Source organism: Pavona decussata, unplaced genomic scaffold (genome assembly GCF_977016875.1).
Source record: "Pavona decussata unplaced genomic scaffold, jaPavDecu1.1 SCAFFOLD_72, whole genome shotgun sequence".
NCBI lineage: Eukaryota > Metazoa > Cnidaria > Anthozoa > Scleractinia > Agariciidae > Pavona > Pavona decussata.
In genome coordinates, this window is record NW_028145491.1 from 2,206,447 (window position 1) to 2,229,720 (window position 23,274).

The 23,274-nt window shown below is 38.1% G+C and overlaps 2 protein-coding genes across 4 annotated transcripts; one reads left to right on the forward strand and one right to left on the reverse strand.

Annotated features, from left to right (window-relative positions):
• The first annotated feature begins 518 nt into the window (after positions 1-518).
• On the forward strand, positions 519-15,529 carry LOC146476929 (uncharacterized). 2 transcript variants are annotated; one of them, XM_085114033.1, is made up of 9 exons: positions 519-949; positions 4,323-4,502; positions 5,568-5,748; positions 7,360-9,033; positions 9,594-9,714; positions 10,880-11,020; positions 11,622-11,676; positions 12,841-12,895; positions 13,947-15,529. In XM_085114033.1, the coding sequence occupies exons 1-9, from the start codon at positions 583-585 to the stop codon at positions 14,023-14,025; spliced, it is 2,853 nt and encodes a 950-aa protein (XP_084970159.1). In that variant the 5' UTR covers positions 519-582; the 3' UTR covers positions 14,026-15,529. The 2 variants fall into 2 exon arrangements, with proteins under 2 accessions (XP_084970159.1, XP_084970160.1); XM_085114034.1 differs by having other exon boundaries at positions 519-943.
• A 542-nt stretch (positions 15,530-16,071) lies between these two features.
• LOC146476930 (uncharacterized) lies at positions 16,072-22,600 on the reverse strand. Of its 2 annotated transcripts, none has more exons than XM_085114035.1 (2): positions 22,468-22,600; positions 16,072-17,082 (listed from the first exon to the last, which is right to left on the reverse strand). In XM_085114035.1, exon 2 carries the CDS (start codon positions 17,076-17,078, stop codon positions 16,344-16,346), a length of 735 nt encoding a protein of 244 aa, XP_084970161.1. In that variant the 5' UTR covers positions 17,079-17,082; positions 22,468-22,600; the 3' UTR covers positions 16,072-16,343. The 2 variants fall into 2 exon arrangements, with proteins under 2 accessions (XP_084970161.1, XP_084970162.1); XM_085114036.1 differs by lacking the exon at positions 22,468-22,600 and adding an exon at positions 19,517-19,719.
• Positions 22,601-23,274: the final 674 nt, after the last annotated feature.

Sequence of the window (23,274 nt, forward strand, 5' to 3'; positions counted from 1 at the left end):
AACAAGAGCTTTTCCTGTCCGTAACCACGGCAAAAAAAGAAACATTCAACTTCCGGTTGCCGTCCGTGGTTCACGAAAGTCTGTGCTTAAGCTCCCTAATACTAAATAGGGATGTTGCTGATTGTGGCTTGACGTTACAAACGCGATGGCGTGAAAACGCTCCAAAAATACAATTTCTGGTTGCCGTCCGTGGCTCAAAAACGTCTGTGCTTAAGTTCCCTATTACTGAAGAAGAAGTCGGCCATAATAAGAAAATAAAACGCGGTGAGCTTCATACGTCGACCTAAACGGACACGTTCAAGCCTTTTGCTCCCTCAATTTCGTAATTTTAATAGCCTAAAGTCTACTGTGTAATAATAAAAAGAAAACACTAAAAACAGTAAAAATAAACCGCGCCGCATCGAATATATCGAATAACGTGATCCCACGCGCGGACTCCACTTGCGGCCTTCACGCGCTCTCTTCTTCCTCTCATTGTGAACATGCGCAGTGGGGCATAATTATTGTTTTGCCGCCATCATTCGAATCGCAACGACTTCGGAATGAGTTATCATTCATGAGAGTATTTGATTTCAGAGTCACATGAATTTTTCTCCAAACAGCGACACTGGGAGAAGAAATGATACAAGTCAGGACTTCAAAAGCCGGTTAGAGTTCGATAACACAGTTTACAAATCGGCAACAGAAGCTCTAGAAGCTTACATCGCTCAGTTTGAGGGTGGCCGAAGTTTCACGACGTATCGACGGCGTCCTTCCGATTTGCTCTCTCCAGCGCCGAAATTTTACTTTATGGATTCGTTGGAAAGAAGGCTAAGAAGTCCTCCGAGTAAATCTCCAGCTAGAAAAGTCGATGAGCTCTTAGAATGGGTCAACGTAGCTTACGCCAAGGAGCTGTCGAGTAAAGTGGCACCTTTCGGTTTTCGTACAACGCCAGAGTTAACCGGTTCAGGTAAGTCTTAATTCCAAAGATTTAGAAAACGTTATTTGCTATTCAGTGTGAATTGAGGTGAGAAATCTGTGTCTCCTTGTAATCGTTTTGGTACAGTTTCGCATTGTCGAACAATCTATCGCTGAAGCTTATCTTATTTTACGGTTACTGAACAGAGAAACCAATGTACGCGTCCTAGGCAACCTTATGTTCTCAGCTCTCCTTAAAATGAAATTCAATTAGCTAGACCTGTCGTATAAATTAGACGTCAACATTCCTCTGTTTCTGTAACGAATATGTCACATTGAAGATCGGAAATAAACATCGTCTAGGCAGAACCGAGTTTAAGAAGTCAACGTTGTTTCTGTTTGAGTCGCCACAAGCGGGTGCCTACATCAATTTATTCCTAATTTTGCGGTTGTAAATTTGTCTGTCGTACGTGTAAACAAACCAAGCAAGTTCGTTCGACTCTAATTCTTGTGAAAACCTTTTTAAGATTTCCTAATAACTGAAAGTTTGATCAGGACTTAACAAGCAAATTTCAACCAAGACGGGAACTTAGAATGGAATAGAGCCCAAAAATCTTCGACCTCGGACAAAGTTAATAATTAGGAATTATCAATAATTTAGCAGGGACGCTTACAAAAGTTCTCATCGCTTCTTTTACTGAGATCTTTAAAATCAGCTTACTCTGGCTTTAGAGTCATAATTAAATCAGTTTAAATTCCTTCAAAGTGTTTTTGTTACACTCTAGGTTACTGACGCCCTAAAAGTTTCTGTCCTGACTAAAGGAAATATAATATACAATTGTACATGTTTTAAAGTTTGTGGTTGCTAAGCTCTAATTTAATTACGCCCTTGAGGTTCGGTTGCTTGATGCTAGTTTGTTGTTTATGCAGAAGACCGTTATCAGTTCCACTATATTTTAACTGTCAGTGATCCTTTTAGTAGACTTGTATCTTTAATAGCTTGAAATCAATATTATTTCTTAAATAGTAGCCTTTGAAAAACATTTACATTGTTTTTGTAGCAGAATCACAGTTGCAGGAGTATTATATTACAATTATATAAAAAAAAACTGACTTTTTTTTTTTAGAACAGGTCTTTCTTTGCTAGAGTTATAGAGAAGAGTATTTCGGTTCTGAACAGGAGCAAGTGACTGAGTAATTTTACCATGTAATTAGTATATAAAGTTTAACTTGCAAAGAACATTAGTAAATCAAGAGGTTAAATTTCCTTATTGTATAAATATTTAAGCTGCTAAGCTGCTTTTTTTTTACCGTCAATGACCATTGGTCAAATTTTACAAAAAAAAAATTTGTCCTTTGGATTATTGTAGAAATTCTTGAAAAAAAATTCACAGAATCATTAAAAGGATGTGAGATATGCAGAAAATATTGTTGTAATTAGGCATCCAGTGATCTATCAACATTTTAATGCATGCTAAGCCTCATCCCAAATTTTGAAAAAAAATTATTTCTTGATTGTATTCGAAGGAAATTTGTGTTGATAGGTTTTATCTCAGCAGTCAATTACCGAGAAAAGCCAGTCTTTTGTCCCATGGAAAGTCATGTCAAAAGGGAAAAGTCATTTTGGACAAATCCCTAGCCAAATAAAGTGAAAAAGGATGAATTTATTTACATGTACAGCTGTTCATAATAACAAAAAGGTATTCTTTCTGCCAGTGACCAGGTTTAATGGTTCAACCAGCCAGATACAAATTGTGGAACAACAGCCATGCATATCAGTTCTATAGAAATTAGTGGTAGCAGTGGCAAAAGTCACTCTCAGCAAAGACAGACAAGCTTTAAAATCAGTTTGTCCGGGACAGTGTGATTCAACCAGGATAATCATGTCAAAGTCTTTCTTTTAATTGGCCTTTGAATCCTTAAATTCCACTTCTGTTATTACCTTTTCCACTCATTCAGTATTTTTTAAGGCTAGACTTCATTTTGCCTGCAATAATAAATACTTTTCTGTCACTGACTTGGAATGATCATTCCTTCAAATTTCAACAGTTTTTTTTTTCCCCTACATTGTGTTCCAATTGTTGGCTGCATGACTACATTAACAACTGCTTTAGTGAGTGGCATTAGGTCAAAAATTTAAGGTTTATTTTGCATGTATTCACTTAATTCAAAATAATGACTTAACACAAAACATGTACATGTAGCGTAATTTATTGGACTTGAATGAAATTTGGCCAAAATTTTCGTCTCACAAAGGTGCAGCATTAACCGATTAGATTAAGGGTTTTACGAAACACTAAATATTTTTCTTGTTGTATTCCAGTGCATGACACTCATGGAATACGTTGCCATTAAAAATCTAACTGGACTTTCTTTTTATGCAAAGGAACCAACAGGAATGTCAGAAAAGCCTCACACACACAATTATTGTTAGCTTATTTTGTCCTGAGTAATGTGCCATTTTTAGATTAGAGATTTACCGAGGTTTTGTTTACTTAAGTCAAGTTAGTCAACTGTGGTAAATTGAGAAATTGTTTACACCAACTCAAACGACCGAAGTAGCTTGTCAAGAAAGTTGGTGGAAAAAAAAGCAGTCCCTGATGATGTTATCTTTATGCCACTGTCAAAATCAGACCTTGCAATTGAAACTCATGATTCTATATGTATTGTTAAATTGCATACAAGCAAAGATGTGTATTTTCCCTGATGCCAGAATAAACATAAGTTGGGAACGCACATCAATACAGTCTGTATAGGTTGAAGGTACGAAAAGTTTTCACTATAATTCAAGCATCAGAAATTTAAAAGTGATCTGACCACCAGATGTGTTATGAAACATTATACCATCGCAACCAGAAATATCTGTCAACACTAGATGTGTTATGAAACATTTCACCACGGCAAGTGGAAATTTCTGTCACCCTGACCTCACTAACCTGAAACTATATTTATAAACCATGCCTTTGTGTGGCATGGTTAAAAACTTTACTGCAGTAATTTTTCTATTTTTTTGGGCGCCATTTACTGTGGTAATCAGTGGATGTTACACACGCAAAAATTTTACATAAGTAAGTAAACTCTCTTACCTCAGTAAAATGCCCAAGACTTTAAACACAGCAATAGTGTGTTTGGATGTCTGCAGTATTGTAAAGGTTGGAAAGCCAATTAAGCAAATACCATGTCTTTAAAGGCTTCCACTCACCAATGCAAAAAAAAAAACAGTTAAAAGTAGTGCTCTTTTCAGTTTCTACATTTCCTTTTCTTTTCTTTTCTTTTCTCTATAGTTTTCAAGCTTCTGTTAAAATAATGCATGTAGGAAAGATTTCCCAGGAGGGACCTTTAAATGTTGACGGTAACCTTAATTCATCTCCTTGTTACTATGACAATCATAAGTTTTCATGTTTTGTTTTGTTTACCACTCATAGATGAGGAGAATATGAATCCACACTCTGTGCGTGCATATCATCCCCGTGGTGGTAAAGATGATGAGCTCTCTACCCTCCCCTCCCCTAGTTCATCTGTGGTTGACCTTGATAGCAATGCTGGTACTGTGGAAACTGAAGTTCTACTAAGTAGCTATAAAGGAAGTCACACCTCTGCTTCAGGTACAGTGCACGCAGTTATAGCGGACTTAATCATTTTACTGAGGATCATGATTCAGCATCCACGACCCAGTCACTTTCAATTAAAAACTTAAACACCTTCAACATGACTTGTTGTCTTTGATAGTGTTAGTTGGTAATAGTTCAGACTGCTACAATGTGCAGTTAAAACAAGTAGACATGCTGGCACTTACAACATAATTATGATACTACTGAGATGTATTTTTTCAGTCAGTTTGTCTGTGGTACTGACTGAAAAAAGACATCATTCTGTCGCATTTATTAACCAGGCCTAAAACTTGCAAAACATATTCTTTCAATGCACAGTTACAGCATACACATTAGCCACCATAGGTGTAAGCTTCATTTAGTTTACACATTTTTAAACTTATATGCTGACCAGTGATGAATTCAGCATCGCAGGTGTATTTATAGATGATGTCATTTTTCAGTGAAGTAGAACAAGGGGATTCTTTGGGATTGTTACCTTAACTGGAAGAATTGAGGTATTCTTCGGATTAGTAAATCCCATTATCAGTTGCCACATCCCTGGGGTAAGGGTTGCTGCTCACTTCTAACACTTTAACATTATAGTTGTTGAATGCAGAAATATGATCTGCCATTCTTCCATTGAAATGCTGCATCGATATCATAGGGAATTCCTCTCCAGGCTCTCATAACCTTGGGATATCCATCAACTTCAATTTGAACCTTTGAAATTGAAGTTGTTAGTACACATGTACAGCTGTAGCGCTTTCAGTTCTCTGGATGTTTTTTGATGACTTTGTCAGTAAAAACCGGCCTTAAGAGTCCACGTGGGCCCAAAGAGGATAAGTAAGTAAGTAAGTCAGTAAAAAATGGTTGCATCTCTCTCTCTATCTCTCTGGAAAAAAACATTTTTAAGCTTGTCTAACCTTGCACAAACCCATGCTGGTGAATACATGTAATTATTGACCTCAGGCTGTAGCAGTTTGAGATGCTGCACCAAAAGAACCAAATTTGAAACTTCCTGGTTGCCTAATTAAAAACTTTTGGTCTTGGTAAAAAAAAAACACTTTTCTTGTACAGGATCATATTCCAGCATGGCAGCATACAGGTCTCCCCAAAAGTCAGGACCAATGACGAACAGCCGCTCACGACCTGATGGCAGTACAGAGTACCCTAGCTGGGTGTCTGGACTTGGTAAAGAGTATCCAAGCTGGGTAGAGGATCTTGATAGTTCTACAAAGCATAAAAGAGTAACTCAAAGGTAACGCTTACAGTGCCAGGCATTGTTTAATATTAAAACAAGTTTGCTGTTTGTTCTACTGAATACTTTAACAATGACTGTTTGAGTGACTTGCTGTTGAATATAATGTAGTAACAGTGGCGTTCAAAGTGTTCAAGACATTAGCTGGCAGATATCACCAGTACCCAACCTTTCTAGCTGTGTACATATAGAGTAATGAGACCAACTTCAGTTGGCAAGAGGGGAGGGGGGAGGGTGACAAAAACTCTGATTCATAAAAAGATAAGAATCGGTCAGGAATTCAGTCATGGACCACAAATGACTAGAATAAACTATTAACTATATTATTATTATTATTATTATTATTATTATTATTATTATTATTATTATTATTATTATTATTATTATTATTATTATTATTATTATTATTATTATTATTATTATTATTATTATTATTATTATTATTACCTTGTTCCTTTCCTCCGATTTGTTGCCAAGGCTTGATAGCAAAAGGGGTACCCTCCATCTACAAACTTGCTGCCAATAGTGTAAGCTCGTGGATGGGTCCAGGCAGCTGATTTCCAACTAAGCGATGCATAGACACGTAGTTACATACCAAGGCTTAATCAAGAGTGCGGCATTGTCAGATTACCACAAATAAAAATGTAGCACTTAGCACTTAAAATTTGCACTGGTGCGTCAAATATGGTGGACAGCAAGGAAGGATTAAGGTTACTGTTACAAAGAGATTAAATACCTGAATACGTTTTTTCAAACATGGTTATCATTGAAATTGTTCTGCATTACAAACACACCTGAAAATGCTATGACGTTATCAAAGTAACTCATAAAAACTCCTATATCTCTAAATATTAATCTTGCACCATAAAGTCATAATACGTGTCTGTTAGGCCCCTTTTTGTAAAAAAAAAAGCCCCCTTGAATTATCAAAAGGCGGTCTACTGGACCCTCAGAAACAGATTTCTAGAATAAACTATGCATACAAGTACATGCATATTGTTCAACGTTGCTTGTAATTCAATTGTGTGCTGTGTTCGTTGTTTGAAAACCGGTAAGCTCTAAGTCAAGTTTTTTGTTTCTCCAAAGAATGTTTTAAAGCTTTAAGTTACAGTTTGGAAGTTGTCAAAATAAATTTATTTATAATAATCCACTTTACAATCTACTAATTTAAGAAATGAATTTGCGTAATTCTAAATTGCGTGTATGCATGTAGCTTTAACAGGAAGTTCTGATAGAAAGGGCTCGCCATTCTCACCTCCAGTTGCTGTGCAAGAGCGTTTGTAAACAACTATACTGAAACAAACAACATGCGCCTTTTCAGCGATCATTGCTGATGAAAGTTGTCGTATTTCTGACTAAGCTCCTCTTGCATGTTCTTTTGCTGTGGTGATATTTCGGTTCTTATAAGATATCAAAGCACATTTATTTCAGATGATGCTCTGGTCGAGACTCTTTTATGATTGGACGACGGCTAAACCTGAAAATTATAAGATGAAGTAAAGGTTGTCCCTTTTGTCGCAAAACGTCTTGTTCTATCTGATCTTGCTTTCAACAAGAGAGAGGAGGCTACGCACTCGGTAGGATTTAATTGCATCTTATTTTCTGTTTTAGTCATGACAAGAAATACTCTTCAAGCACCTCATCTACCTCAGAATCAGACCCAAGAAGGAAACCTTTTCTGCGTTCATCAAAGTCCACCCCTGCTCTTAAGGTGTCAGATCTTCAATCCAGACGGAGCTACTCTTCAAAAACGTCCCAGGAACCTCCGAGGGTAAAAATGGCGGGAAGTAGAATGAACGGTGTTGATTGGAATGATGCGGCGAGCACAGATACGGACATGCTAGTGTCCCAGTCAGTATATGGGCCTCAACCTGTGAACATGGGAGGTGACTTTCATAACTCACTGTACCAAGACAACAGAGTGGCACGGCTTAAAAAAGAGTCAACGAAAAAGCTGAGAAAAAGCACAGGCAGGGTAAAAACAAGGGAACATTCGGTAGTGTCACCAAGAAGATCTAAAAGCCTAACTTTCACTCCCGCGAAAACATTGCGCTTCTCCTCAAGGGAAGGCGAACAAATCCACGAATATTCAGAAGATAAGGAAAGTTCGCCCGTAAGAACTCGAGTTTTTAGGGATTCGTCACCTGATGGTAGCCCTTTAACTGCGTTACCAGCAAGATACAGTGTGCCACCTCAGAATGAGAGATACAAGATACAAGACGAGACCAGACGGCGCAGCACGTCACCTCGATCAAACGGCCGGGCGTACGTTTCACCACCCTCAGTGACACGGTTTTCACATCCGCCCGCTAGGAAACCGGAAGTGAAATCACCACCCAGCAGCAGACAACCATATTCTAGTAAATCACCATTGCGTGGTGGCATTCCACTGAAGATAGATATACCAACACGGACAGGAGACAGTGATATAGAATCCGAGGATACCGATAGAGTCATGCGCAAGTCACCTACAGGAATTAAAATGGAAAAAATGTATAGAGAGCCAAGTACAATGTATCCATGGAAAACTATGATTCAGAGTTCAAGGTCGCAAGATACAACAGCCGAGTTAGCTCATTCGAAACCGAAGTACCACTCAACACCGATGGTGTATGGCAGAGAAACACAGAAAGCGCAGAGCTCCGCAGACAAGCATCCTTACTCTAGCGGCATCTCGCGCGGCAGTCAACGGAGCCATCAAAGAGTGGCATTCTCAGAAGCGAGGAGCCTGCATCTTGACAGGCCCACGAGGACGGCAGAGAACTTCAAGTCAACTCCCAAGCACGTGTTCGCCAGTTCAAGTTACCGATCAAGAGACGCGAAGCTCGCCAAGTCTTTACCGGATGCAAGATACAGCAGACCTCCACCTGCCCCCAGGCCCAGCAGTGCGAAGAAAGTTACTCATAGAAGAAGTAAGACGGTTCCAGATTTACGACGGATTGCTATCAGCTCAGCGACGAGGCCGAGACATTCACGACGGAGTCTCGATGATGATGTCATCAGCGTTAATACGGCCGACACTGAGACCCTTATTACCCGGCCACCCATGCCTTTGTTTGATGCCAGTCCTTCATTGACCACCGTCTCAGATAGCGAGACACTGGTGGAGACAGAAACAGAGACGGACACCGAGATGAGCGTGGCCAGACAGCGGCAGCTGAGCCCGCGATATGTTACAGCGGTACAAGATGAAGACAAGTTTTCACCGACAAGCGTGTTCGCTTCAACGAACCCTCACGCTGCCGTGCGAGAAGAACTTCCTGATAGATTTCACTTGTGGAAGTTGTAAGCAGTTTGTTTAAATATTGTAAAACATGTAGTACCATGGAAAACCGAGGGAATGACCGATGCACATTTACTGTCGTTTGTGATCGTTCCATCTATTCCTCAATAGAGAGCTTCCCTTTATGATGGAGTTCCTCTGCTTAGTATGTTTTTGAAACGTCGAGACTCAGCTCAAGGATATTGACATAAAAACAAAGCAAAAAATCCACCCGAATGCATGTTTGAAAAAGTCGACAAAAATTTCGAAAATGTTTAATCCTTATTCCCCAAAAATGTTCCTCAGGAAAGTTAAATTACGAAGTACCCCAAGTGCAGGGACTTCTTTATCGCCCTATGCAGTGGCGGGTTACTTTTTAGGGTGACAAACGAACAAAGGGGTGCTGATAATTATTATAATTTTGAAGATATTGTCTCCGCACTGTATGTTGACTTGCAGCCGATTTTTGCCAAGGTTTTTTTTATAAAAAGTCACTCATTTTGTCATGTTCCTCGCAACCAGAGTGAAGAAATCGTGTACTGTAAAATCATGCTTGTACTTTTTCGGTTTTTTTATGCATCAGAGATGAGGATACAAAGGCTCCTGACAGCTTCATAAAAAGACGCTTTACAAATCCCAAATCTGGCATCATATCATCATTCCTAGAAGATTGTTTAAGCGTCGACAGCGATCCAAAAGTAGCGGTAAGTTCATGGGCCCTCCTTGGACATATCAATTCGTTTGTTTTGTTTTGTTTTGTTTTTGATTTTGTTTTTCAGGAAAGAGGTAATCTGATCCACTCTGTTTATTTCACTTAAACTTGTGCAATGTGGTCGAGTTATTCAGGAAGATAATTAGTAGCAACAGCGTTCAATTCAGAAAAAGAAAGAAATTCATCGTCATGTACTCATTTTTTTTTTTGTTTTTTTGTTAACACGTTGAGTTTGGTCCTTCCTGTTTGTTGTTTTACAGGGGACGCCAAAGAATTGTACTAAATTTTATGTCGCACGTACATGACCATTGTTTTGCTGCTTGAAGGCCTCTTGAAGCGGGACTAGGCAGCTCATTACTATGGCAATGTCACAAAAAAAGGGAGAAGAAAAAATAGGATTTACCGTAATAAGAAAAAGAGTAACCCTGCATGTGCGTTATAAATTTTTGGTACATGTACATTTCTTCGTCGTACTCGACAAAAGTTCTATTACTCATATTTTGAATGCGGGATCAAAGCGAGCTAGTGAGAAAAATGACAATGTGGGAACGCGGCGGACTGGAAAAGTGCCGGCATTTTCCGCGCTCGCTCTCGCAAACCAACGGCTGCGCCGCTGAGAGACCAAGAGACATAAAGAGCTTGCTCGCAAGACTACGACAGCAGATGAAGATGTGCCTCAGTTTTGTTTTTGTTTGTTTCTCAGTTTTTATGCGTGCTTCTTAACCCCAGGGATCAAGCTTCTTTGTCTGCTGTACCATGTTTGCTAAGAGGCACGCCTGACAAGAGAGCTTAGTCCTTTTTCCGATTTGCTTTGAGCCTGTTTGTCAAAACGAGGCCTAGTGCAAAACCGTTCGTGTGAATTGAGTTGTGAATAAGAGTTCATTTCACACGAAAGGCTCTCCACCAAGCGTAGTTTTGCTAAAGACATGTAAGGTCACGCGCAAAATATTTTAAAATGCCCCGTGCTATTTCATAGCTATGATGAGGCACTACCAAATCCAGGAAAATCCTTCGGTTGACTTCTAATTGAAGAGTTGCTCAATTGTTTTGCTGGCAAAGTATTGCAACAGCAAAGTACAGTGTAATAAACATAACGTGAGCAGGGCTGTTACCTGGGTACCCTGTTAACGTGTTGTTTGATTTTTTAATCTGTTTAGAAACCGGACAACACCTCACCTGCTGTGAGACTCAGCGGAAAGGAAGCCGCCCCAGGCCCCGTGGAGGCCTTAAAACAGATGCTTTTTACTATGCAGGACATGGCGCATCATGAAACACTCGATAATGGAGACTATTACAAGGTAACACCACACCTCTGCAATGTGAAACAAGCATCAAAAGTCTGTAGTACCAATAGCCCCTCCCCTCCTTACGAGTTCAGTGTTGCTTACATGACACACTCTACCGGCTAGTTTTTCATTTTTACTACACTACGAACAGGTACGAAGAAAGTACAAACAGGTCATTGACGCAATATCGGGCAGTTTCGTTCTGACAATTCAGATACCCGACTACTTTATACTGCCTGCCAATTTCTCCCTTCATATTGCGCTAGGAGCGGAGCGGAGCGAACAGTTTTGTATCTCTTTCCTGAGAAGACAGCAAATTCCCTGTCCACTTTCAAAACTGCGCTACAATGTATTTGTAAGTGTTTAACACTTTAATTTTTGAACAGAAGCCATGCGATATCCTTGGTGCTACGGTCAATTAATTATCTATAGTGTGAGCATAAACTAAAATGTTCAATATTTTTGTTAGCGATAGTATACGTTGTCTACTAATATTTGGCAAATTAGGAACGTAATCCAAAGGTGATCATTTTGTTTCTTTGGTATATCTGTTGATGGCTGTTTATTGTTTTGTACTTGAACAAATGACAAGAGCTCTTCTTCTCCAATAAAGGCTTCACCTAAGGTGGATTTCAAGGACAGAGATTCAAAGGATTCTTTGGCTTCAGGTGAGGTTTTGTTCATTTTCATTTGCATAACTAAGATGAAAACAGCGCAGATAAGTCGCACCCGAGAGTATAAAATCAAAACTTAAGTTGAGACGATTATTTTCTATGTTTCACTCTATTGATAGCTTTAACCGAAAAGCAACAACAAAAACAACGTACTAGGCTGCTTAGTTGGCGGGATGTTGGGCGAAAGCGTGGTTTGGGTGGTGGAGCCGAGAGGGAATGGGAAAGAGACACCGCTTGTTGTCACGGCTTATTAATAATAATAATCTTTATTGAGGAAATCAATTTCACTAATAAGTGATTTACAAAAGAGTCCTCGAAAATTAAAAAACAAAAAAAGAAAAATAAAGACTAATATATGAATATATAAAAATTAGACTAAAGACTATTTACATTTCTTAACACTCTTTTAAAACTAGCTAATGATGGGCTTTGTCTGATTGAAAGGTCTAATTTATTCCAATCGTTTGAGGCAAAATTTGTCGAGGTCCAATGCCCCCAGTTCCTACTAGATGCACTCTTACGGATATTATTTTTACATCTAGTATTACAATCGTGTTTATCCTTATTGAATTCAATATTAAAACGATGAGAAAATAAGTTATTCAAACATTTATAAATAAAAGTTGCCCTATGCTCGGCCCTACGTCTTGCGAAAGGTTTCCATTTCAGTTTATTCAAGTTCTCACTAGCAGATGATCCAATAGGCAAATCTAAAATTCTTTTTGCAGCTTATTAATGCAGCTTGTTAATCTAAAAAGCTGCTTATTAATCTAAAATTATTTTTTGCAGTTTTATTCCCCTCATGGCGGCTCCGACGCCAAAAATATTCGCGCGCGGACAATACCGCCGGCTACTTAGGGAAATGTTATAGGGCAACAACCAACAAATTTTGCTCAATTGTTTTGAAAAGCATGATTTACAGTACACTGTAACAGAGAGTAAACTTTGTATAATTTCATTGATTGAGTACCCCTATAGTAAAAAAAATGTGCTTCGTGCTCCTGAAGAAATGATGAAGACGTAAGCGGCCTTATAAAGAGTAGCCTGAGTATCAGGTCTTCCCAATAGGAGGGAAGACCCCCACCCCTCCGAAAAGCCTGATTCTCAGGCTATACAAAGAGCAAATTCTGAGGGCGAATCCATTGAATTTTTTTTCAGATGACCCAAGTGACAGAGATCTTGACATTCTTCGTGGAGAGGTGTCGTTGCAAAGGTATATCAAACGTTTATACTTATACTGTGGTGATTTGCTCCTGTTGTTGTTGTGTGCTTGGGTCTGTGTTTTGTTATCACCCACGACTTTGCTGCCTTCTGGCCTCGTGGTTCAGTCGGTAGAGGAACGGTTGATCAAATCCGGAGGTCGTTGGTTTGGTTCCCGCAGAGGTCAGAGATTTTTTCCCTTGCCTCCTGCAGTCTCTCATTTCCTTACTAGGACTATTTAAACGCTTAGTTAGAAATTCTTGGGTTCACTTTAGCACTTCAAGATAAACTGTACTGAGCGTTAATTATCTGATCCATTGTCTATGTTGTGTTACTTTAGCTCATTAATATTCTCTGAACAAGTTGTCCTGTGGCATAATTGTCATCTTATTATCCTTGTACTCGTCCCCAGTCGTCTCTCTTATTTCTAAATTGGGAAGGAGTAAACAAGGGAGAGAGCCTATTCCCTTTCTTCTTCCCATGAACCTTCATGCTCCCTTGTCTTACGAAAGTCCTAAAGGGAGAGAAAAAGGACTAGAACTCGGGATTGCCACAAAAAAAAGTCAAGGAAAAACAGGGTTTTTTTTTCAAGGTCAGGGAAAAGTTGGGGAATTTGTATCAAATCAGGGAAATTCAAAATTCTACCTCCAAGGTCAGTCAAAAGTCAGGAAGATTTAGCTTTGGTTAGGCACTTGGCCTTCAAAAGAGTTTCCTTGTTGGCAAAGGTAATGTCGTTTCTAAAACAACGTATGAAGGAATTAATTTCTGTCGCTTCATCGCTGGCTTTGTTGCTAAAGGGTTTGTCTTGGACGGTCAGTGAAAATTGGTTCAGTTATGGCTGGTGAAAAGCCAGGGAACTTTGTTATCCTGATGAATGGCAATCCTGTAGGTATTTTTCTGTCTTTGGAGAAGGACCCTGTTTTGGTTGTCAGTAGCTGCGTAGAACTAGCCGGGATTCTGGTTTATACATACTACTGGACGCGTATTTTCATAAACGAGTATCACTTCTTAGTAACACTAAGCCCACCTCTCATGTATGTTGTCGTCATTTCCCTCCCCGGCAGGGCCTACCATCATCTTGAGCGACTCAAAAGACTTGTGGGAAAAGAAGACGATCGGTCGTCAGTGAGCTCAGCCAATTAGCGACAACACAGCTCTTCATTAATTTAGTTAGGCAGTTAAAACTTGTAAATAAGAGTTTGAAATTGAATAGAATGAGCTGTTACCTCTAGCGTTTTGACAGACGGTGCATGAGCGTTATTGCAGAAAGCAGTTAAGGACGGTACCTACTTTTGTTACTGCGTATACGTTCTACGCATCTGGTGGTACTGGAGTTTCCTATGGGTGGTGCCTACTAATACAGGGATATTTTGTGCGGTTAAAAACTATGCGGAGAAGACAGAACTCAGCAAAAAAACGCCGTACATTGCTTTGTATTTTGCTGCTTTTTGGAATACTTTTAGCTCAATTATCTCTAAAAATACACGTGGTTACCCCCAATTTTCCTTTTTGGATTCCAATAGTCCTTGCTAAGATCTGCTTTTCCCGCATAGTCATAAACCGCGCAAAAATACTTCGGTATTAGTAGACACCGTCCTTAAGTACAGTGCGAAATTAAATATAAAAAGGATTACTGAAAGAATTTCCTACGTTACACACTCTCGCTGTATGAACACACCCAATCCGTCGTGATCCGGAAGATATTCGTTTTCGTGAGAGTTCACCGCGTAAAGGTGGACACATCCATGTTATGGGATTAACTTTTATGGTTTATGGGCTTCGGAACTAACCAAACTGACTGTAGTAAAGAAATGTCAGAATTTTAAAGATGGTTTTAAGAGGTTTTTGAGGAAAATTGCCCAAAAGAATTAATTGGGCCCGCGAGTTAGCTATTGTAAGTACACAGGTAGTATGGTTCTTTCTCTTAGCAAACGAGGTTTGAGGAGGGAAAACCCGCTAAACGAAATGATTGAAAGCAAAGGACGATCTCCTTGTCCGTTGCTCACACACTTCATTCGGAGTATTATTTTCCTCTAACGTCTCGTTAAACCAAATAAAGAGGAAGTGGCACTTTTTTAGGCCATCTTGATTATGTTAATAAGGCCTGACATTTTGCTGTGTTTATTAATCATTGTTTTCGTTCATAGCTGTATTCATTATTGTTTGGGAATTGACTTGTGGCAGGTTCCTGTAAAATTAAGTAGTTGTCATGTTTTAATAGTTCAGAGTATAAGATTGATTATGATTTCTGAAAATTCAGTGCCTTTTAAGCAATCGCTCACTTCGAATTAAATCACAGGTGGCCGCTCAAAGGTTATGGGTGCGAAATTATTTTGAATATGGGGGTAATGATTCAAAGAAATTTTACAAAAGTGATTTTTGACGGAATATTTTCTGATAAGTTTTTAGGAATTATAGCTAATATATATGGATATTTATATCATTTTACCTCAATATACATATTGCAAATGTTTAGCAACTTTGTGCAAGATGTTTCGGGTTAATATACGGATTACTGTTGGAGCCCAAAGAAACCTCGTGTACTGTTGATATCAGAACAACTGCTAATAAAAGAAATGCACTTGGCAAACGGAAAAGTGTGGCATCAGTTTCTCATCATGAAACGGTTAGTGAGTCGTTGAATAGTCCATTTTACAGTTTGTGCTTAGTGACCTGGCCTTGGATTGGAAGTGAGGATGGGGGTGACCTTGCTTTGATACAGACCTCACTGCTTTTCATATGTAAATGAAAACTAGTTAGCATAAGAACAGCATGATCTACATATGAAAAGCAGTGAGGTTTGTATCAAAACAAGGTCACCCCCAGCCTCGCTTCCAATCCAAGGCCAGGTCACTAAGCACACAACTGTAAAATGGCCTATTGTAAAAGAAAGAAACGTCTAAATATTGAATCCCCACACGCAGACCACACGCATGCAATGTATCAACTATTCTAACATTTGCTTTTTGGTTACAAAAGATAATTTCAGTTATAGCTGAACACAGAAATTGTGGGTTTGAGTTATCCAAACAACCTCATACGAGGGAAATGTTTCGTTGTAGACGCATACTTCAAAGGTGAACCAAATGATTTTAGTACTTTGATATCCTAGCTAACATGATAGTAAATATCAGCAATTTTCCTAAATGAAAAAAATAATAATAATAATAATAATAAAACACGTTCAGGTGATTGTAATCTTTGTTTTATTGACAGTCCGATTCTTGACTTCATTTAATTAAAATCCATTTTTAATAACAGAAAAATACATTACTGTACACATACTAACCCGAAAGTTTGATAATAAGTTTTTGATACCTGGAAGAAATTCGGACATATCTGAGCTGAATTGATGGTGAGCTACTCAAAGACAGTGAAGACATATTCCATTTTTTATCTTCTCTTGGAAACGGACCAAATTAATTGAGTTTATTTTCTTAATTCTCAGTTCAAAGCGTTCATCAATTTCCCCTTTTGCAGCCCCATACGCCTGGTGGGCAATCAGCAGTAACGTCATCTTTTTTCTCTTCCTTTTCTGGAACCTCTCGTTTGCAGCCCCAGACCCCTGGAGGGCAGTCATCTTCGTTGCCCTTGGTTTCCATTTCTCGTTTGCAGCCCCAGACTCCTGGCGGACAATCATCTTCGTTTTTCTTAGCTTCCGCTTCCCGTTTGCAGCCCCAGACCCCCGGCGGGCAGTCCTCCTCTTTCTCTATCTTGTCTTTCTTGCAGCCCCAGACTCCTGGTGGGCATCCTTCTTCCTCGACCTCCTCTTTCTTGATTTCTCGCTTGCATCCCCAAACTCCGGGCGGACAATCTTCGTTTGTTTGCTCCACTGATCGTTTGCTTTTGCCTTTGGACGACTTAAACCAGTTCTTTACTGAACCAAATAATCCTCGTTTGCAGCCCCAGACTCCAGGAGGGCAGTCATCATCGTTATTGCCAGCTGCCATCTCTCTCTTGCAGCCCCAAACCCCCGGAGGGCAGTCTTCATTACGATCTTTAATCACGCCCCTCTTGCATCCCCATACCCCAGGGGGACAGTCGTCTTCTGTCTCAAATAGTGCGCGCTTACATCCCCACACCCCCGGGGGACAATCGTCATTTTCCCAGGACCTCCTGTGTCTAATCAGAGGATTGCTGGTAACTTGTTGTGAGAGGACAAGGATTGTTGTAACGGCAATAAATAACCAAGTCATTGTTCTGAAAAGAAGAGTTGCAACAATATTAAAATAGTGTTACCTTTTAGAACAGTAACACAGAGAGAAAGACATGACCAGCCGCAAGCCTTAGACACGGGCGCCATATTGTAGTGAACAGCATCTAGAGCTGTCATTAAAGTAGGATAAACTATTGTTATGTTATAGACCTTATGTAAAATTGGCTTAAATTTTAATATTCTTTTGCCTGCATTAAAAGTAGCCCTACAGCACCGTTCATGGTAAAATGTTATATTAATTTTTTGAACTCAGGAATAAGGTTAGTGGGGCTAATTTGAATGGATACCAAACACTATTAAAATTCAGCCATTTTTGAGTAAGGTCTGTTGCTTTCTAAACGAAGACATGCAAAAGGAAGTAAATGTCCATTACAGGCTAAACCAGTATTATTGGTGTTATTAGAATAATACTTTAGAATGAACAAATATTACAGAAGCTCTTCTACACAAGATCGAACGCCAAACACGTGATCATGTGATTCTTATCAGTCATAAAACCCGGATAGGAAACCGTGCAAAAAGAACAACTGCTCTAGATGTCCAGAGTCAAACGGCTTGGAATTTTGGGTAAAATTTGAATACGTTAGGTTAAACAAATACCACAGAAACTCTTTTACACAAAACCAAAGGGGAAACACCCAATCGCTTGTTGTTATCTGGCGAAAAACCCGGATAAGAACGGGTGCAACACGCTGAAGCAACTATCCTAGATGTTCAGACCTGGCTATAATGACGTGGCAAAATAAAGATGAACAAATAAAGTTTTAAAAAATACACAGACAGGACCGCCAGAGTACCATCTACGGTCGCACAACTTGCTGGCTCTTAAGTGAGTGGAATCTTTACCTGTACATGTTAGCTGCTGAGCTACACACTCGATAAAGGTAAATTATGACCCTGGAATCCGAATAAGCGCGGCCTTTTGAACTAAGTTTCAAACGTAAAAAATAAGAAACCTCCGTAAAAGATTATGTTTTTACTTGAGAGCTCAAAGCTGATATGTTTTTTGCGAGTTATTGAGTTTATTAAACCATTTTATGGTTTGCTAAAAAAGTTTCGCTTTTTTATAGTGAAGTATGTGAAACAGTAAACAGACACATTCTTCACTTTAAAAAAAATTCTATTTTTTTTTGGTAAATCTTAGAATGATTTAGTAAACTCACAAACTCACAAAAATCTCATCATCTCTGAGATCTCAAAGCAGAAACCTTAGCTTTAACGGGATAAGTCTGATCGCGGTTATGATTAGTCCATTGCGGCTGGCCATGGCTTCTTTTTGACACGTCTTGGATGACAAGTAAATTGATAGCGAAAAACTTTCGTAGTTATTGTACGTTTTGTGATGTAAAATTTCCATTTAGTAATGTCAGGTGATTATTGATTGATCATTTGGAAAATATGGCGGCGATTTAAAAAGTAAGTTAGAGAAAGATGGTAATCTCTGACATGAGTATTTTTCTTGCCTGAGCTGACACACTAAAAAGATCCTTTTGGTAGAATATATTGAAACAAGGACGCTTACGCCTCTGCTTGTTCATTTGAATTTGATTTTGATGAACATTTGCGACAGGTGTAGGACAGATTCAATGGGCCTGTGGTTTTTAACCGAGATATACGTTTCTTTTAGCACTGATCAAGAAACTGATCTTTGTTACAAAAAATGGTTCATTCCTTTTGTGTACAGCCTTGAAAGAGTGTGAGAGTTTTTGCGATATAAAATATTTCAATAATATGCTAGAAAAAAAAAGTTCAACCTCTTTTCCAGCAAGATTGAAAACATTTCAAAAGAGTTTAATGAGAAAGAATAAAACTTCGAAAACCACATAAGGACTTTTTGTCGAGTAGCTGTGAAAGATGAAATGACTTTTATTAATTTTGACCAAAAGTCGATGAAAGGGTTTCGAGATAAAAAAGACTTTTCGTACAGCCTCTGTGTTGGAGGCACTGACTTCACTGTTTTTCATACTTTTAACGCATTTAAAATCTATGAACAATTTCTATTACTTTGTTTTTGAGAAAGATACCAACTTTGCCAAACACGTAGTTGGTTTCAATCGCCGAAGTAGTAAAAAAACGTTCAGTGACATCAGTTAATTTTTTAAAGCCAGACTTCACTTTTTGGTAAACCTATCACGAAACGACACATAACAAGGCTTCGCAACTTCGAAAACATCCATGAAAAAAAATCGTGAGATGTCAGTCATATTAAAACAAGTCTATTAGCTAAAAGAAACAACCATTTTTAACGAATTTCAACATAATTCTTACTACGAAACGAAATAATATTTACGCGTCTTTAGTACGAAAGATTTAGTCTAATTTTCTAAAAGAACAAAAATGGTAAATCGCCATTCTTCACAGGATAATAGCAGAAAATGAAGTAAATTAAATTCCACTAGACTGTATTCCATAACCTACCTCTGAATTTCAACTTTTTATCACCGTATATTATCGTACTTGTCTTTGTAGACTCGGTGTAGTGAATCGCGTTCAGTGGAGCGCTCACTGTTTAAGACGTTTCCTCGACTCAATATCTCTAAATCCTTTTGCTTCTTATGTAAAGAGTGTGATAGGTGCCCCGTCGTGCATCAGATAAATTTAAAGCGAGTCCACACAACAAAGGATTTTAACGAAGTTGTCACCACATTGCGTGGTCTTGGAGAGTACTGATTGGTTTAAGAGGAAGGGGCGGCGGTTACAGGATAATTGAGAAAGGTGCAAACAATTATAAGCTACTAAAATCCGAAAACACGCCAATTAGCAGCTTAATTCGACAGCAAAGAAACTAACATGGGACTTTTATCAATCTCCAATGAACACACGCTGTGTAGACAAGTCTAGGAGGAATTGTTCTAATAAAGTTAGTAACCTGTTTTGCGCACTAAGAACTGAATACATACGTTCGTGTTTGTCACCTTGATTCTCATACAATTAAGTGCTATTTCATGATAAAGAAAATTATTCCGAGATTATAATTGCTCTAGTTCTTTACGCATAGGAATTTTAAAAAACTGTCTTTATGAAGTATGTTGACCGCAAGCAATTTAACAGACAAAAAAATCATGTTGAGAAAGATACATTTCATGTGTATGGACCTTGGCTGTAGTTTTTTTTTTTCTTTATGTTTCAGTAGGGAAAAGTCTGGCCCTTTACTTCAATTTTTTATTCTCTTCTCTCAAAGAACAGGTGTGTATAACCACGCACCTATTTTAGCGTCTCCTATCAGGTTTACGAGCTAGAAAATCTTTATTACTTGGTTTTTGTGGTCAAGATTACGACCTCGATACCTCTTAACAATGAAAATGACGTACAATCTACGATTAAATTTAACGATTAAAAGGCTTAAAAGTCTGGGTGACTTCTTGTAATGACAAAGCATATTTGTTTCAACGTTTTTGTCTTTAAGAGGAAGCTAGGTTTAAGAAAACCATTAAAGCTATCGCTGTCATAGATTAATTGGGAATATTCGTCACAGGGCTGATTTTGCCTTTTAAGAAGACCACAGTTTTTTCTGTGTTAATACAACAATTTAGGGGGGGAAAGGTGCTTTTACCAAATCACTTATTAGATTTAAGACTTTTTAATTCAGCATTCTTCCTTTTTATTCTTAAAAAATAGCATTTGCTTCAATAAATTGGTAAATTTGTACTATGTGATGCTTACCTTGTGTTTGTATCCTGATCAGACACGTTTGCCTCTGAAGGACTCAATATTTAAAAACGCATAAAATTACCCGCTGTTATCAAATTAAGCGTACAGACAAGGAAAGCTATGAGGCTAAGAAGAATTCTTTGTGCTCGAGTTTCCTAGTGTTTTTTTTTATTTTTTTATCAATCACACACAGCATTTGAAACACGTTGTCCACTTTAATCACTGGTTTTTTCTAAGAACAAAGTTACTTAATTTCTAAGACCGAGGCTTTATTTTTATTTAACTTTCCAATGAAAAAAAAAGGACGTTAAACCTTGAATTTCTGTTTCAATTAACTTAAGTTTTGCGTTGGTGGCAAATGGAACCAAAAGAGACACGCTGGAGTCTTGAGACAGATAGGTGTTTCCATGTTTTAAACCGAGCTTTAAAATTAGACAATTATTCACCTGTTCCACATCTTTTCACAAAAAAAGGTGTCGGGTTTCAAAATAAAGGAGGACTTTTGTCTCCAGAGAGTAAAAAGAATAATAATAACATAAGTTTTGGTCTCTTTCAAAAGCAGTTATAATAAAGTAGAATATTTAAGAAGGGTTTTTGTCAGGGTAAAGAAGCAAACCTGACCAGGCAAAAGGCCTTGGGGGAAGCTTATTTTGTTTTAAATGGGAACAATCTCAATTATTTAGACAACCTTTTATATTTTCCTTTTAAAAAAATTGCGAAAAATTAAACGGGAATATTAATGATTTTTTATCATTTTGGCGCGGTCGTTTCAGTTAATGGTCGGTTCTGGCCAAAAATACAACGATCTGTCATGAAACTATTTAAAATAGTTAAATAAAGAGTACATACACATTTAAAAGTCAAAATTCCTTCATCTTCAAACAAAGTTTAGTTGCTTTTTTTTCTACAGGCTGAAATTCATTGAATAGTATAGAGGTGTTCAAACTGGTTTCAAATTGTCAGGAAAGGTTTTTTGTATTGGTTTTAGTGTAATAAATCTTTTGGTAGTTGTAGATTCTTCATGTTAACCAAATCAAGCAAAAGAAGGGCTGAGATAAAGAAACGCAAGATGAACATTCTCTTGGCCGCTGTTGAGGCAAACTTACGCGATCAATATTAAAATGTATATTTAAGCACGTGTTCTAATCAGGCGGCGAGTAACAGATGCAATGACCGTATGCCATTCCGTGTACCTTATCAGGATATATAGTCAGCTCCAAGATTGGATGGGCTACCCTCACCCGGATAATCGGTCAGATATCATCCAAGCCAATTCCCTTGGTTCTGTATCTTATGCACCAATTTACTTTCCGAGGGCTAATAAAATTCCAGTGGAATTCGATACAGCATATTCAGCCGGACACTTTCTGATTCCCTTATATACATTAAACAGTTTGCTTTTATCTTCTTTCCTGAGCGCAATCATAATCAAAAAGTCCTCATTTCCAAATTTTTTAGGAGTGATAAGATTGCTTCTCCTGACGATTGCGTTCCAACGTTGATTTTAACGAAGTAATTACTAGATGAAACCTGACAGGAGAACGAACTCGTAATGAAGATTTGGGATTTAGGATTCGCGACAACGTAGATCCTCTGTCACTAAAATTTATGAACATGCACGCAGTATAAATTAAAAAAATATTTCAAAGTGAAACCAGTTTAAAGACAGCAATAAAAAGGTTGATCTAGAGCATTTTCAGGTTAACCATTTTGCCTACCTTAGGGCAGATCCTACTTCCAACCAGTAACTCACTGATTCGCCCGTGCTCAAAGTGTGGCTTGCATCGATAGTGTAGTTGAATTCACTGTAAACTAGGTATTTATATACTGCATTATTACACACGAGCAACCCGTGGTCGGCACAAAATTAGCCAAAGAAAGAGCTCTCGTTTAACGAGCTATCAAATAAGGCGAAGGTCGAACATTAGCACCCGACATTAAAATGACACTTCTTCGCCCGCAGTAAAACCTTTTCTTAATTCTAAAACCACAGTTTTCATCGAGACAATATTGCTTTTTAGGATTTGATTTCCTATGCAATCAAACTAATTTTTCATATAAGTTTCCCATAATATCACTTTTTGACACAAAGGAATTAGCGAAACATGTGTAGGGAAATTCAGAGACAGATAATTTGTTTCGTTTTTGTGACTCAAAAAAATTAAAGCCGCTTTTAAGTGGTTAATAGAATTTCCTCGAAAACAATGACTAAGTGGGAAATTTCCTTTCACATGTGTTTTTTGTTTTTCACTTTATTCGTAAGTACATTCGAGGAGCTAAAACAACTTATTTAAGCCAATAATTGACATTATCAGAGAACAAACATTTTCTTAAGTTCTCTGATTTTTCTCTTGTCTTTATACATTATGTTGATTCGAATGATATATGGTGGCCACAACTATTCCGAACAGAGCACAGAAAATATAATTTATATTATTTTCAAATAAAAACGAAAAGGAGAAGCTAAAGAAATGTAATTTTCAATTAACTTAGCCTTGGAGTCACAAAAAAGCCTTCTTTTCTCA

Coding starts and splice junctions, on each gene's coding strand:
- LOC146476930 (XM_085114035.1), bottom strand. CDS start 17,078: ATGACTTGGTTATTTATTGCCGTTACAACAATCCTTGTCCTCTCACAA.
- LOC146476929 (XM_085114033.1), top strand. CDS start 583: ATGAATTTTTCTCCAAACAGCGACACTGGGAGAAGAAATGATACAAGT. Junction 4,503..5,567: donor AAGTCACACCTCTGCTTCAG/GTACAGTGCACG, acceptor TTTCTTGTACAG/GATCATATTCCAGCATGGCA. Junction 9,034..9,593: donor AGATTTCACTTGTGGAAGTT/GTAAGCAGTTTG, acceptor TTTATGCATCAG/AGATGAGGATACAAAGGCTC.